This window comes from Pelodiscus sinensis, chromosome 11, assembly GCF_052426305.1.
Source record: "Pelodiscus sinensis isolate ZL-2025 chromosome 11, ASM5242630v1, whole genome shotgun sequence".
Lineage (NCBI taxonomy): Eukaryota > Metazoa > Chordata > Testudines > Trionychidae > Pelodiscus > Pelodiscus sinensis.
Window position 1 is genome coordinate 16,084,286 of NC_143062.1, and position 10,854 is coordinate 16,095,139.

Below are 10,854 nucleotides of genomic sequence, written 5' to 3' on the forward strand. Positions count from 1 at the left end.
CACTCAGAGAGCCCAAAAGCAACATTCTGCAGTGGTCAGTACTTCCGGGAATGCCACAAGAAATCTCATGTTGTATAAATGTTGCACAGATTCCTCAACAGCATTTTGCAGCTTCAAGAATAACTCAGCTGCCATTCATGACATGTCAGTGAGACCTGTCCGCATTTTCGTCAGCAGCTGCGAGTCTGTTCCTACAGATGGAGGCAGCAGTGTGTGCAGCACAGAAGCTATTGAGAGGGCGCCAAACACAGATGGACGCACAGCAGTTGCTGGGATGTGAATTGATGCACTGCAGGGCATTGGGACAGGACCCAGGATTCTGCCTCCCCACAAACCTCTGGCAGAAGGGAAGAGGTGCTCTGTGGGACAGCTACCCAGAATACACCGTTCCGAAAGGCACTGCAAGTACCATGAGTGTGGACACGCTGGCAGCTGACAGTGTGGACTCCCAATAGCATTTTCACTGCTGTACTCCATGAGCAGTACTGTAACTACCAACACTTTCCATCTGCCAGTGTAGACAAGATCTTGTGGTTTCAGCTTTCAGAGATTTCAGCTCTCAATGAGGCAACCTACTAGTTGAGACTGATAAATGCAGGCTGGGCTGGGCTGTCTCTTCCAGGAAAACATTGTCCCAGAACAGGCTTAAGCATTTCAGATCTAAAGCGGTCACTTAAAAAAACCAAAAGACTCTCTGGAGTCCAATCAGCTCTGTCTTTAAACATTGGAGAGAGGCAGGGCAAATAGTATGTGTGATTCAGAGACAGGCCATCAAACAAAACACCTGTCTCCACCCTCTCTCCCCACTGGGAGCCAGCGTTTCAGTTGAGGGGGACACCACAATCAGGACAAGTCTGCCACCCTTTACTCAGAGAGTAAGGAGAACAACATTGTATTACTCCGGCTTTCAGTGATTTGTAACCCAACATCAGCCAAAGCTGATCACTTGGGCAACCTAGTGAGGTAACTAGCCAATAACTGGGATGGGGGGAGGTCAGGGAAATTCAGAGTGTAGGGAAATCCCTGGGGCTGGGTTGCTCTGCTTCCTACAACTGCCAGCGAGTGTGGGGGTGGGACCATCTGCCCAATCCCTGGTTTAAGGACCACGCCCCCTACTAATACCTTTGGCCTGGGATGGTAGCCCTGAACCATTCAAGTAGTATAGATGTGAGGGAAGAAGCAGTATAAGATGGAATGGAGCCATGTGTCCATCCAGGGCAGACAGGGCCAGCCAGGCTCAGTGACTTTCCCAAACCCAGGGCAGGAGGCAGGGAATGCCAGCCACCATCAGGGGCCCACCCTGCACTCTCCATGGCTTGGACCCAGCAATACTTCCAGTAGGGGAGCTCACCTCAGAAGGCAGGAGAGAGAAGGATGAACGTACTACTGCAAACGTTCTTCACAGCAGTATCCCCAGCTGGGGACTCGTGCTGTGAGCCTCCTTGCAACAGTTATTAACAACCAACCAACCGCCACAACAGCGTAACTGGCATTAAGAATGTTTTACTTATATTGGACTATTCAGATCCTGGAATAGAACCCGGGAGTCCTGGCTCCCACCACCCCCTTGCTCTATAGACCTTACACTCCTCCCAGTGTCAGTGCTAGAACCCAGGAGTTCTGGCTCCCAGCTCTGCCTGCTCGAGCCCACTAGGACCCCCTCCCAGAGCTGTACCCCTCTGGGAAGGGAGGAGTTTCTCACATTGGTGTGGGCAGGTGGGCCCAAAGCTAGGAACAACCATAGGACCCAGATGCCCTGTGGCCTGTGCTGCTCTCCTGGACTCTGAGGCTGGCATTGGCTTGGCTCAAGGTCAGTCACAGGGCCCAGGACTTACCCCCTCCTGGATGACAGTTCTTAGCAGCTCCTGGACAGGGGCCACTTGCTATGTGATCCCTCACTTTGGGGAAGGGCTGGGACAACCCCCCTTTGCCCCAGCGCCACCTCTCCCCAGCCTCCTCACTTGCCCGTGCTCTGCCCCTAGCCTGCTGCTTCCCTCAACTGATGCTGCCTGAGGGACCACCCTGCCGCACTCCCCAGCAGCAGGGAAAGCAAAGCAACGTGGCCCAGCTTGCTCCGCTTCCCGCCCATGAGTGTGGGACAGTCCCCCCCCGCCGACATGCCTCGAGAGCAGAGAGAACTGGGGCTGTGCTGGCTCGCTTTCCCCATCACTGCAGGTGTGTGGATCCCTGCTGTGCGCACCAGCTCCCCCCCCCACTAGTTTACCTGCCAGCTGCTGGCCAGTCCCTTGCCCCTCCTGCTCATGGCATTTGGGGAGCATGTCCCCCTCATGCCCTCCCTACCCAGAGCAGGGGCAACACATAATTCCTGGGGGGAGGGAGAGGAAATAGGATGCAAGAAGGTGCTTGTTTATTCTGAGGATACTGGGTGTATTCTAGGGATACAATAGTGTAGTCGATTAACCGATAAGCAAAAGCTTCCAGGTTAATGCTATAGACCAGTGTTTCTCAACCAGTGGTATGAGTACCCTTAGGGGTACTTGAGAGAAGTCTGGGAGGTACATCAACACAACTGAAATTTGGAGAAAACTGAATTTGTTTTAGGTTTTACAGAGTTTTATTATGTTTGTACTTTTCAAACCCCAAAATGTCATCACCTGCCCAGCTATGATTATGTTGTTTAAACAAATGTGTTGCAATGGTTTAAAAAAAAAAGTGTGTATCTGAAAATTGTAGGTCCTGGGTTATCCCTTTAAAAAAAGGTTGAGAAACATTGCTATAGACTACACACATCTCTGCCCCTGCCAGTAAATTTTTTAGCAGGCAGGCCAGCAGCTCAGCTCAGTCCCAGCTTGCCCTGGGTCCTGGACCTACCCCCACTGTGGCTCTGTGTTTAAAGTGTATTAGGAACCAGGAAGGCAGGCAACCCAGCTCAGTTCCAGCTCATGCTGGGTCCAGGAGCTCAGTCCCCCAGCCCCCCAGACAGGGGCTGCCCAGAGACTATAGAATAATTGAGTAACCAATAAGAATTCATGAGGTTAATAGACAATTCAATTAACCGATATTTAACATCCCTAGTGTATTCCCATCCCCATTCAGTCAGTATCTCCCTCTCCCTTTGCAACTCTGGCGTCACACCTCTGGGCCCTTCCACCCCAGTGTCTCCTCTCTCTGCTGCCCCAGATCCAAACCACAGGGCGAGCCACCCCAATATTCCCCCCCAATGAGCCTTTCCAGCCCATATCTGCCCCCCAGAACAGACCAATGGTAAAGTTACCAACCTGGCACCCCCATGTCCACTGTCAGTGACTATTCTGTACAGCTTCATTTATTGATGCATGGGAGGGAGACAACACATTGTCCAAGGGGGTTACCCAGTTGGGCTGTCAGGGGATGTTACTGTCTCATCAGCCTCCTTGTCTGGTTGGCTCCCAGAGGGGGGGGCACCACAAACAGTAGCCAGGCCCAGCTGGTCACAGCTCAGGATCTCAAGCCGGTCGTCATCCTCACTGGAGGGGCAGGCAGGGACCCGGGGAGGAGCAAAGAATCGGATAAGGTTGTGGGTCTCACGCAGCTCATAGATGGTCTCCAGGGCCAGCAACATGGCCAAGAGCCCCACGAGAAGGTAACCTGGGGGGGAAAAAGAGGAGGACCAGGGGGCTCAGATGGGATTTCTCCCCTTTCCCTGTGGTGCAGCCCCCCCCACTGACCACTGCCCTGCTGCCTGCGGCACAGCCCGCCCATCCCGCTGATCCCCCCGCCCTGCTCCCTGCGGCACAGCCCTCCCGCCCCGCTGACCCCCACCCTGCTCCCTGCAGCACAGCCCCCCCCACTGGCCCCCGCCCTGCTCCCTGCGGCACAGCCCTCCCGCCCCGCTGACCCCCACCCTGCTCCCTGCAGCACAGCCCCCCCCACTGGCCCCCACCCTGCTCCCTGCAGCACAGCCCCCCCTTGCAGACTCCTGTCCTGCTCCCTGCGGCACAGCCCCCCCCACCCCCACCCTGAGCCCCCACCCTGCTCCCTGCAGCACAGCCCCCCCCCCCCTCCCCACCCTGAGCCCCCGCCCCCCGCCCTGCTCCCTGCGGCACAGCCCTCCCGCCCCGCTGACCCCCACCCTGCTCCCTGCGGCACAGCCCTCCCGCCCCGCTGACCCCCACCCTGCTCCCTGCAGCACAGCCCCCCCCCCTGACCCCCACCCTGCTCCCTGCGGCACAGCCCTCCCGCCCCGCTGACCCCCACCCTGCTCCCTGCAGCACAGCCCCCCCCCCTGCCCCCACCCTGCTCCCTGCAGCACAGCCCCCCCTTGCAGACTCCTGTCCTGCTCCCTGCGGCACAGCCCCCCCCCACTGACCCCCACCCTGCTCCCTGCAGCACAGCCCCCTCCCCACTGACCCCCGCCCTGCTCCCTGCAGCACAGCCCCCTCCCCACTGACCCCCGCCCTGCTCCCTGCAGCACAGCGCTCCTTAGCGGCTGCCCGGAGAATGGCTCACAGGTGATGCTGATTTTGTAGAGATGGCGCAGCGAGGGGTGGCTGCTGTGACCTGGCACGTAGTCCCCAAGCCCAATGGTGCTAAGCGAGATGAAGCAGAAGTAAACGGACTCCAGGAAGGTCCAGCCGTTCTCCAGGGCCCAGAAGCAGAGGGCTGGGAGCAGGATAAAAAGCCCCAGCACACACAGTCCCATGGCAGTTGCGTGGCCCAGTGCAGCATGGCCTGGTGAGATGCCCCAGTGGGTGTGGAGATACCGCACAGGCCGGTGGCTTAACAGCTCCATGAGTCGCTGCAGGAGACAGGTGGCCAGGAGCAGGGAGGCTGGGAGCCCCAGCAGGGTATAGAGGATGCAGAATACCTTCCCCCCATCCGACAGGGGCACCGTATGGCCATAGCCTGGGAGGAGAGAGTCAGTGGGGTGAGGGACAGGAATGGTGCCTCTTATGCCCAACCTGCAGCTCCTTGCTGTCCCAGCTCTGCCCCACATGCTCCTCCCGAGCTTCACCACAGTCACTCATGATCTGTGCAGCCCACCTCCCCCCACTGGTGCCCCATCCCTGCTCTTCCCCCTCAGCTCTTCCAGCCCAGGGCTCTTCCCCCCCGCCCTTCCAGCCCGCGGCTATCCCCCCAGCTGCCCCCCCCCGAATGCCATTTAAGGGGGCTGGGGGCAGTAGTTCCCTGAAGTCTGAACCACTGGATTTCATACTTACCATCTGCTTAAAGCTGCATGCCCTGACTCCAGAGGCAGTTTTAAATGCAACAGAGTTTGAGCTGTTTGCAGCTTTGCCTTTAGGGCAGGGAGTTTGTTAAAACAAGAGGGAGCCAGGTGATCAAGAACAACAAAGGACTGGCCAGTCAAGTAATTGAAGGATCCTTGAATCATCATGAAAACATTGCCAGGTATGTAAAAGTTGCAGGGGAGGGAAGAGTAGCAAAGAGTGTTCTGCTGCTGGGATTTGCATTTAGACCAGTACTGTTAAATTTATAAATGTTATTGAAAAGGGGGTAAATAGTGAGATGGCAAAATTTGCAGATACTACAAAATTACTCAAAATAGTTAAGTCCAAGGCTGACTGCAAAGAGTTAAAAAGGAATCCCACATAACTGGGTGATTGGGCAACACAAGGGCAGATGGAATTCAGTGTCGATAAACGCCATGTAATGCACCTGGAAAAATATAATCCCAACTATACATGCAAAAATGATGGGTTCTAAAATAGCTGTTACAATTCAAGGAAGAGAATCATTGTGTATCGTTCCCTGAACACGTCTGCTCAGTGTGCAGTGGCAGTCTGAAAACTAACAGAATATTTGGAATCATTAGGAAGGAATAGATAAGATAAAAAAATCATATTGCCTCTATATAATGTCATGATATGTCCACACCTTGAATACTGTATGCAGATTTGGTCGCCCCATCTAAAAATATATATTGGATTTGGAAAAGGTAGAGAAAGGCCAACAGAAGTGATATGGAGTAAGGAACAGCTTTCATATGATGAGAATTTAACAAGATTGAGACTTTTCAGCTTGGAAAAGAAATGACTAAAGGGGGGGATATGTTAGAAGTCTAGAAAATCATGAATGGTGTGGGAAAATAGAATAAGGAAATGTTATTTACTCCTTCACTGACATAACACAAGAAGTTCACCCAATTAAATGCATAAGCAGCAGATTTAAAACGAATTATTTCTTCACAGTCAACCTGTGAAACTCTTTGCCAGGAGATGGTGGAAAAGCCCAAACTATAACAGGGTTCCAATAAGAGCAAAATAAGTGAAAGGAAAATAGGTCCGTCAATGGCTACTAGCCAGAATGGACAGAGATGGTGCCAGAAGCTGGGAATGGGCAATGAGGGATGGATTATTTGATGATTGTCTCTTCTGTTCATGCCTTCTGAAGCCCCTGGCATTGGCCACTGTCAGAAGACAGGATATGTGGCTAGATGGGCCATTGGTCTGACCCAGTATGGCTGTTCTGATCTTATATACAGCCCAAATGTATCTGCCACCTGAGCTGAGGTCCTGCCCCCCACCATGGGGAGGAGACGAGGCGGGACATGCAAGCATGTGACCCCCTCTCCCATCTCAGGGAAGGAATGGGGTGAATACCTGCATGCCTCAGCCTCCCTGGCTCCGCATCAGGGGGAAGAAAGGTGCTGGGGGCAGCAATGCTCCACCCCCAGAAGGCCTACAGCCGTGGTCCCCTACGCGGTGCCTGCGGGCGCCATGGCGCCCGCCGGGGGATTTCTGGGCACCCGCTGAAACATCTGGGCTGGCCCTGCCCCCGGCACACGGCACATGCATGGTGCCGGCTCCAGGCGCGGGACGCATGGGCAGCCCCTCCCCTGGGCGCACGGCACATGCGCAGGGCCGGCCCGGGGCGCGTGGGCGGCCCCAGCCCCGGCCCCAGGGCACATGTGCGGTGCCGGCCTGGGGCGCATGGCTTGTGGGCGGCCCCGGGCACGCGGCCCATACGCGGTGCCGGCCCGGGGTGCGTTGCCGGCCCCTGCCCCGGGCACGCGGCACATGCGCAGTGCCGCCCCCGTGTGCACGGCTCGTGGGTGGCCCCACCCCCAGGCGCGCAGCTCGTGCGTGGCCCCGCCCCCAGGCGCCCGGCAGCCACGCAACATTGGGGACCACTTGCCTACAGAGTGTTCAGGAAGGCAAAACCTTCCCACACCTAAGCTACCGGATGCCCATGCTCTCTCTCGTTAGTAAGAAAATAAGAATATATAGTCACATTTTAAGGCTGACCAGTGTCTCTTCAGTGACCTGCTACAAGATGTCAGAATGCTGAGTGAGTCTGGTTTGTATTTACATTTTCTTTCTTGTACATAGGAATTAGATACAGCGCTTCTATCCTGTCAGCTAGTTGCTAGGTTATCTGCCAAAAACCCTAGGCCAGTGGTCCCCAATGCGGTGCCTGCAGGTGCCATGGTGCCCACCAGGGCATTTATGTACGCCCTCTGAGTGATCAGGGCCAGCCCTGCCCCGGGCACGCAGCGCATGCGCGGTGCCAGCCCGGGCATGTGGTGCATGGGCAGCCCTGCCCCCGGGTGTGTGGCGCATGGGCAGCCCTGCCTCTGGGCACGCAGTGCATGGGTGGCCCCTGCCCCTGGGCACCCAGCAACCCCAAAAGGTTGGGGACCACTGCCTAGGCTATGTCTAGACACTGCAGGCTTCTTGCACAAGAACTGTTTTGTGCAAGAGTTCTTGTGCAAAAAGTCTTCCATAAGAGCGTGTCCACACTGCCATGTGCTTTTGTGCAAGAGAATCCATGGCAGTGTGGACACGCTCTTGAGCAAGAAAGCTCTGATGGCCATTTTAGCCATAGGGGTTTCTTGCACAAGAAAATCATGTTGCCTGTCTACACTGCCTTCTTGTGGAAGAGCTCTTGCTCAAGAGGGCTTATTCCTTGTGGGGGAGAGGAATAACTCTTCTGGAAGAAGCCCTGTTTTCTGACGCTGTACTGTAAATTTACTTGTGCAAAAACGTGCATGCAGTGTAGACACCCAGCTAGTTTTTGTGCAACAGCTGTTCTTGTGCAAAAACAAAAAAGCCTGCAGTGTAGACATAGCCCTAGAGTTTCAGTGTCTTACTAGCCCTAGAAGAGGTGATGTGTGTGTAGGGGGGAGGGCTCCCCCCTCCCGAATTTGCTGCTTGGCTTTTACTGAGCATGCTCAGTAACACTGACGAAGCTGCTATGCTCAGTCCCCCCAAATGCGGACATGCACAGATCGCCCCCCTCCCCCGAGCTCTGGCCCCCTCCCGCCCGCCCGGCCGGCCGGCCTTACCCGTGGTGGTGAGGACGCTGGCGGCGAAGAAGAGCGCGGAGCTGAAGTCCCAGTTCTCGTCCTCGGACACGTTGCCCAGCGCGGAGACCCCGTAGCTCTCGGCCTCCAGCGCCAGCTCCAGCAGCTGCTCCAGGCCGGCCTCCTCCAGGCAGCCCCGGTGCTGGCGCACGAAGCCGTCCCGGGCGCCCCGTAGCGCCTCCCGCAGCGCGGCCTCCTGCGGCCCCTCGACGCCCACGAAGACGGCGGCGCCCAGCAGCAGGAAGAGCCCGTAGGCGCCCAGCAGCAGCCAGTAGCGCCAGGGCTGGGGCACCGCGGGCAGCTCCATAGGGCCAGGAGCGGCGGCTGCTTCCTGGCCGGGCCACACCTGCCCAGCTGGCACCGGCCAGGACCCGGGCCGCGCAGGTGCGGCCGGTTCCGGCGTATGCTGCGCTGGGCGGGGGCGTTAACCCTTGCAGCGCCGGCCTCCCTGCTCCGCATCCAGCCCGGCTCTCGGGGCGGGCCCTCAGGCTGGAGAGGAACCTCCCAAATGGGCTCTGGCAAGAATCGCCCCCGGGGAAGCAGCCTCGGGGAGGAAGCTAGGCTGGAAGCCAGGAGCCTGGTTCTACCCGGGGGATAGAGGAAGACTGGTGTCTAGTAGCTGGGGGGAGGCTGGGAGCCAGGATGCCTGGGTTCTCTACTGCTGACATTGGTCAAGTCTCTTCCCCATTCAGTGCCTCAGTTTCTCTTTCCATCCTGTGTCTTTTCATTCAGGCAGAGGCTTTTTTCCCCTGTGGGTCTGTGCAGCAATGGGGCCACAATCTCTGCCATGCACTGCACAGAGCCAGACCCACAGGGAGGCAGCCCCTGCCCTGAACTGCTTTCCCCTTTTTACATATGGGGGAAACTGAGGTGCAGGGATCCACCCATGGAATCTGCAGCAGAGATGGGATTTGAATCCAGGTGTGGTGCTGTAGGCCACCAACCCAAAAATCCTTCCCCTCTTAAGGGCAAGGTTATGCATAAAATACCCAGCAAATTACAGAGACTCCAGCATAGAAAGGGTTAACCCTGGAGTGCTCCAAAGCGGGAGAGGAGTATTGGGTTATTCTGCTCCCAGCAGCTCCACGGGGCTCAGAGGAGGTCAGGGTAGGCATGTGTCTGGCTATTGAAAGTGATTGGCATTGGGGAGAGGGGTCAGTGGGGCATGAAGCTGCCCTCCACCCCCAGGGATTGGAAGGGGTGTGTCTGTGTGTGTATAGAACTGAGACCAACAGTGACCCTCCTGCTCCTACACATACAAAGGGGAGAGGCACAAGGCAGCTGGGATCTTTTGCAATAATCCTTGGCAAAGTAGGTGGGCTGGTGGGGCAGTGTTGCCTCCCCCTCCCCCAGGCCCAATCCCCTTCTGTGGCATGAAGGCCCAGGCATGCTGCATACCCAGTTGGCACAGGGAAGCATCTGTACAACAGGGAAGACCAACACACCTCTAGGGACAATAAATGGATATAGCGATCCTATCCTGTGTCCTAGAGTAGCCAGGGGCCACTTTTGCTCTAGGAAGACAGGATAGGATGCTATCAGACAGAAAGAGTGTGGCTGAGCTGGTAGCATTTCACTTGTGCTTTGCACCGTGCCAGGATGGATCAGACCAATGGGCCAATTTAGCCTGCTGTCGTGGAAGCTTTGGGATGGCTTAGCCCCAGGTAAAAGTTCTGCCAGACACCAGGAAACTGAGGCACAGCTCAGTGTTGCTGCAGCTTAAACCCCAACCCAAATTGTGCAAAAGTGAGGTGCAGTACAGTATTGCTGTAACTTACATCTCAGCCAAATCTCAGGACTGAAGGAGCCTTTTCTTGGGGGTAAATTATCCTATAGCTGAAGAGGTATTAAACTAGCCACAGTACAGGGCAAGATGGAACCACTGATTATTTTTTACCTTGTATAACTCTAGATAGGGTGTCTATCTCCCTCCCCCTCCCCACTCTTTTTGGTAATAATATATGGCTAAATGGGAATCTAATGGCAATGAGTCCCGTAGGCAAAAGATGCATGGGAGGGGAGCTTACTTCATGAAACGATTTCTCACAAGGCAGTGCAGAAACACCAAGTCAGGATTAATAGGATAATTGAGAACTAGTAATAACCTGAGAATGAGGAAATGATCTCTCCTTGGAATGCTGCACTGGAGAATTCAGTGATGACATGATAAGGAAAAGGAACTGAAAGAATATTGTAATAAAATAAATAAAATAACAACCACACATCATCACTAGTGAATAATCAAACAATCAAGATGCTAATAATATGATTAAATTATTAACCCATGACAAATCGTACATAATAAAACATACCGATAAATATAAACAGAATAAATATAACAAAATAAGAAATAAAACATTACTAACAAAATAAAATAAACAATTATAGTCTCAATTACTAGTTGTAAAATAATAAAATAAATTGACACTATTTTGTGATCATTAAACATAAAATAAGTTGTATTGTTAATTATAATAATAATTACATTGTGTTAGCATCAACATTATTTAAAACAAAATACAATAACATTAATGATAAATCAAGAATAAAATAATGTATTAATTATAATTGTTGCTATAAAATAATACAAT

General features: G+C 54.3%; 1 protein-coding gene across 1 annotated transcript; it reads right to left on the reverse strand.

Moving 5' to 3' along the window:
* Positions 1-3,270: 3,270 nt before the first annotated feature.
* On the reverse strand, positions 3,271-8,714 carry KCNK7 (potassium two pore domain channel subfamily K member 7). The gene is made up of 3 exons (XM_075939247.2): positions 8,246-8,714; positions 4,450-4,845; positions 3,271-3,588 (listed from the first exon to the last, which is right to left on the reverse strand). Exons 1-3 carry the CDS (start codon positions 8,568-8,570, stop codon positions 3,329-3,331), a joined length of 981 nt encoding a protein of 326 aa, XP_075795362.1. The 5' UTR covers positions 8,571-8,714; the 3' UTR covers positions 3,271-3,328.
* Positions 8,715-10,854: the final 2,140 nt, after the last annotated feature.